Source organism: Zingiber officinale, chromosome 7A (genome assembly GCF_018446385.1).
Source record: "Zingiber officinale cultivar Zhangliang chromosome 7A, Zo_v1.1, whole genome shotgun sequence".
NCBI lineage: Eukaryota > Viridiplantae > Streptophyta > Magnoliopsida > Zingiberales > Zingiberaceae > Zingiber > Zingiber officinale.
Genome location: NC_055998.1, coordinates 110,673,705 through 110,679,124, shown reverse-complemented (window position 1 = coordinate 110,679,124; position 5,420 = coordinate 110,673,705). Strand labels below are relative to the sequence as shown.

Genomic DNA, 5,420 nt, shown 5'->3' with positions numbered 1-5,420 from the left:
TGGCTACTAGAGTGCAATCATGGTGGCTTCATTAACAACTTTAGTTGCGGGTGGTCACCCAAACTTATCCCAGTAATGATGGTTTGTTGGTGCATCCACAGTGGCACAGTCTACACAAGGATGGCATAAATCATGTCCATGGGCACATCCTTGACCTTGTCTGGTTATGTTGGATCATATCTACGAGTGGAGAACACGTGGTGGTACATGTAAGCATTGCATGAAGGATTGATGACAAGGCATTTGACAATGATGATCAGTAGCATTGACAAGTAACTGTGACTAAATTGCATTGAGGGAATCATCTAGACTAGAAAGGCATTTTGCTACTTGAAATTCTTCATGTTCGACCTTGAAATCTTAGAATTTGGAGATATTAAATGATTTATGACTAAATCATCCCACGTACCATGTATTGCTAAATGATCATCTTATTTTAAATTTAAAGTAACTACAAATACTTGTATGAGAGACATTTTTTTAATGAAAATACATTTGTCTTTTGTCAATGACTATCTTGTGTTTCTTACAAAGTAGAAAGATTATGAACAAAGTAATTGTGAATTGGATACTACTATAAAAGCAAACATGAACTTCAAATACTCAATCCGATGGGAGATGGTTAGAATTGTTGAACTTAATGTTTATTCCTACAACAGATTAAAAGATTTTTTTTTTCTTTGATCTTACTTTTTTTTTTTTTTAGTTTTCTGGTTTTTTAATTAATTTTGATGCAAATCACTTCTTTGAAGACAAAGAAAAGTGGAGACACAAGATGGGCAGGTGATGACTTAGGTAGCAGCTGAGAGTAAGGGGGCAGACATTGAGGAGGCTAGGTTAGCCATAACTTCGTGGGCTGCAATTGGATACAAGGGGAAACAAACCATGACAAGGTCGAAGACCTGAGTGACAGTAGTGGTATTGTAAGGTCATCTCCACCATGCACATTGGTGCAGGAATCTCTATAGGGGATCACCAGGTAGTAATGAAGTCAGGCTTATAGAAGGGCCAAGGTGAAACGTCGAAGCCTTGTCACTTCTTCGACAGAGAAGACAAAAAAAAGAGGGCACAAACTTGGAAATGGAGGGGAAAAAGTGTATGAGGCAAGTTGGCTTTGATGCCAAGATGAGAGAAAAATCTCTTTATTACATCACGAAGAGAATACAACTTATGTGTTTATAGAAATCAAATACCCAACTATCCTAAGCTGAATATCTAGGTAAATTAAGAATGGGTAACATGAAAAAAGTCTTAAACTAAGCAATATTGAAAAAAATTATTCTTTCTAATAGACTGATTAGTCATTTTTACTGATAACATCAATTAATTTTATTTTAATATAATTTAATTGTTAATCATATATGCCAAACATACCACACATGCCCTATGTTGTAGGCCATCCACTAGCTTACAAAAACATTGATATTTTTTATTTCTAATTTATAAGCAATAGTTTATGTTACATGTTTCAAATTATTATTATTCTTTACACCTTTATAATAGATAATCAATTAAAAATAACAATTACATTATATGCTTTCTTTACCTTTACCTTTGCCTTTAAACAATTAAACAAAGCTGAAAATTGTTTTGTTATTTTTCTCTCTTCTTCAAGTTTTCCCAAATTTTGTTTCAGGTGTCAACATAAGGATCTCCATGCGTGTGTGTATATATCTCTTTTCCAAAGTAAAAGGAGCTAAATGCAAAGACAATATTAGAATATCTTTTGTTAGATATAGAATTTTTATCATATTTAAATTTTTGCATTTTAAATTTAAGAGAAAAAATAGATAACCTCTCTCATTTTTCCTGTCCCTCTTATTTTGTTGTGTGTGATCACGCGATCTCCATTGTTCTCACCTAAGCAACTATCACCATCAATACTGAGAGATATTGCCACCTCTTACCACCTCTCCTCATATTTTTTTTATTCTTCCTCATTTTCTTCCTTCTCTTGGCGCTTGCGTTAGCAGAAGCTACTGGTGCTGCTCGAGCACAGGCTGCCACTATTTCTCCTTTTTTTTCTTTTCTCCTTTTTCTCCTTGTTTCCTTTTGCCTGATGCCCCACCACTAGCAATGGCCTACTCTCCTTAGTGTCACTACAGCCAACTCCTCCCTTTTCCCCTCTTTTTCTCTTCTTCCCCATGCTTTGGGCAAAGCCACCATCCACCATGTGATGCCTAGAATTGATGGCATCATTGCAACCTGGCCTTGCCCTAGTACACCAACTTCAGCCAATTTACAAGTAAGAATTCAATAATCAATTTGCTTGTTAGCATTAGAAAATGGCTACCTATCTTAGACTAATCATAACTTGTTATTTTGGTTTGATTGGCTTGGGGGGTTTATATTATTGGAACACCTATGTTATTCCATCGATCGAGAAGAATTTGTGAGGTAAACATCTAAGTTTACTATATTGTTGTTTAAGGTTGGTGTATTTTATTTAGGATGGGAAATAATAGTTAGGTGTTAGTAGCAAAAGTTGGTTTTTGTAACTTAGATTGTATTGACTTAGCTAGATCAAGATTGGATTCTAATAAATTCTTAAGTTTTCTATTATTATTGAATTTGGTTTTTAAGTTTTTCTAAATTGTGTTTATACTTGTACTTGTAGTTACTCATTTGAGGCGGCACATTAACTTGCAGATCCTCAAATCCCTACTTGGAGTATATATGTAGGTAAATATATTCTCAGACTCATTTACATACTTCTTATACATAATTTAAATGTGTAAAAATAGATTATATATATGCTAGTATAACTATTTTGGAATGGGGTTAAGAAAATATTAAATTAGCAAAATGAATTTCAGAATAATTACAAACCATTAGGGGCAAATACCTTTTCTTTTGTGCATATACATGGGTGATGACGTAGGAATTAACATGGGAAGGACTTGCTTTCAAAAGTTTAATGATTGATTCATATTTGTGACTCATTTCCTTTTCATACTACTCATTGATTTATATGTTCATATTCATGCACCTTTTTTTATTGTACGCCCCTTAATTGAAGACTATATGCTAATATATAATCAAATTAGCACAATCTTCATTAAAAAGGTGATTTACATTAGTCCCTCAAACTAACCAATAAGATATAAACCAAAATAGAATAGTTGTGGTGTAAAGACCTAAAGTCAAACAACTAGTATTATAAATGAAGAAAAATTACTTAGGAGTATAAACTTTGATCCTACCTTTTTATTAAAGGATATGATTACCCACTTGGAGATGTGGTAGCGTGTTGTCATCTATAGTCACTATTTATTTGAACGATAGCACTATATAGGAGCAAAAAGGTGATATCGCACACCCCAAGCGGCCCAGTATCGTCGGCCCCACGGGTACGATAGAACTATATAGTTGTATATCATAGTTGACGTCTTTAACCCATTTATGAGATGATATTATTTATTCTATGAGGATTTGAATCTAGTGATTAACCTCTTAATAAGATTTACCAGTGATGATTAGAAAGTGATGATTAAAAGTAAATCAATTTGTAACAAAAGATAGTGTTAAATAAGAGAAATAATTGATAAATTAATTGGTGATAAATAAGCAAAAAATTAATAATAAAATTGAGTTTATATTAAAATAAAGACCCCGAAATGGGAAAGATAAAGTTGTAATACAAATTATGACTTAAATGATATCTTGAACTTTTAATCAAAACTAAATTGATACATATATTTCTTATACCCACTTACTAATTTGTGTTTACAGACTATTTTTCCTTGGCCTTTAGTATTGCAACTAAAGGTTGATTTTGAGGATTGAGTTGGTTTCAACAATTGGTTTCAACAATTGTATAGTGTGTTGAATACATGATTTAGTTTACTTGGTACCGTTCATTCTCTCCGTTTGACATTTTAATATTGTATATTCTTGTTGTATATATTTATAAATTGAACAACTCTTGTTTATCTTAAGTTATTTATTGCTATTATAGTTTTGATTGCCATTTTATACACTGTCATCAAGTGGAATGGCACCCTGGTTGATCACATATTTTTAAGACTTCAATAATAACAGTTTGTAAATAAATCTTTTAAATAACTTCCAAGATGATAGTAATCATTTTCGTCTAGCATATATTAGATTTCATGACAATTTCCCCGTAACATGATAAAAACAAATTCACAGCAGAATTAAGTAGAAAATGTAATAAAATCATTGTAAAAAGGTAACATTTTCATATTGGTCATGTATTAACCTGAAAGTCTTGAACTTCTTTTTGTTGCTCAGCTTGCCATTGACCAACCATACTAAGGATTTCTCCTACAGTAGACTCTATTCTTTCATTTACAGCCTCTGCAAATGCTTTGCCCAAGAAAAATGCATCCAGAACTACTTTACTATCATTATCACCTAAGAGATATAAAGATCATTGGTCAGATTTAACATATTGTGATATAGCTGTAATGTCACTGCAGGGATAACGAATATTGAAGTGATTAAAGAACAAAAATTATGGCCCACATCACCAGTTGGCGAAGTATGACGTAAAATACAAAAATATCACAAACAAGATTACAATAACTTGGTTCTTTTATGTCCTTATTTTGCACAAGACAATGATTTTAAATATTGGACAACACAATGATCAGCTTTTTGAAAATCTACTCGACCATCATTTTTTTCTGAACGACTGATTTTTTTAATCTATAATACAATACCTGGGTAACAATTACGGTTATTTAATTTACTGCAGATTCACGGTATGGGAAATATTACTTTAGAGAAAGGAAACAAAATATTGTTATTAATCAAAGAAAATAAAAAATCAAGTAATCTACAAAAGAAAGAGAGAAAGAGAGAAAGAGGGAAAGAAAGAAAGGGATTTGGAAACGGGGAAGGTTCACCTGAACCAGAAGTAGGTGTCCTGTCGCCGCTGCTGCTGTTGCAGATTACTCTTCCTCTACTGGGAGATGCAGTGATGCTTTTGGCAATTGGCGGCGTAAGGAGGTGGTGTGGAGATCGGGCGGATGGCCAGCAGAAGAAGCTGGGGAAGCGGCCGAAGCCAGTGGCTAGAGGAGGCGAAGGCGCCGTCATGTCTCTCTGACCTCGGCAAGATCCCCGACCAAAGTCCCTTCCGAGGCGTGATGGAAGGAATACTTTACCTAATGTTTATAATCTTACCCCAAGCTTGTTACCCAAAGATACCCGGGGGAAATGCGTGGTCATTTTTAGCAAATGATCATACGCGGTGCCAGAAGCCCCACACGACTGACCAGTCATTTTGAACCATACGTGGATGTGAGTCATGTCATGCATCGTCGGCTTATTGGTAACTTTGGTCGAGCAAACATTCAAATCGACCCCGACCAATAAAATAATGTAAAAGAACAAACCCTCCTATTGGAAATTGCGCATACAAGGCTCGCTCATTGTATCAAAAATGCCCTCCAAAA

General features: G+C 34.1%; 1 protein-coding gene across 1 annotated transcript; it reads right to left on the bottom strand.

The window, feature by feature from the left end:
* Positions 1 to 4,210: 4,210 nt before the first annotated feature.
* LOC121999608 lies at positions 4,211 to 5,134 on the bottom strand. The gene is made up of 2 exons (XM_042554267.1): positions 4,872 to 5,134; positions 4,211 to 4,377 (listed from the first exon to the last, which is right to left on the bottom strand). Exons 1-2 carry the CDS (start codon positions 5,059 to 5,061, stop codon positions 4,211 to 4,213), a joined length of 357 nt encoding a protein of 118 aa, XP_042410201.1. The 5' UTR covers positions 5,062 to 5,134.
* Positions 5,135 to 5,420: the final 286 nt, after the last annotated feature.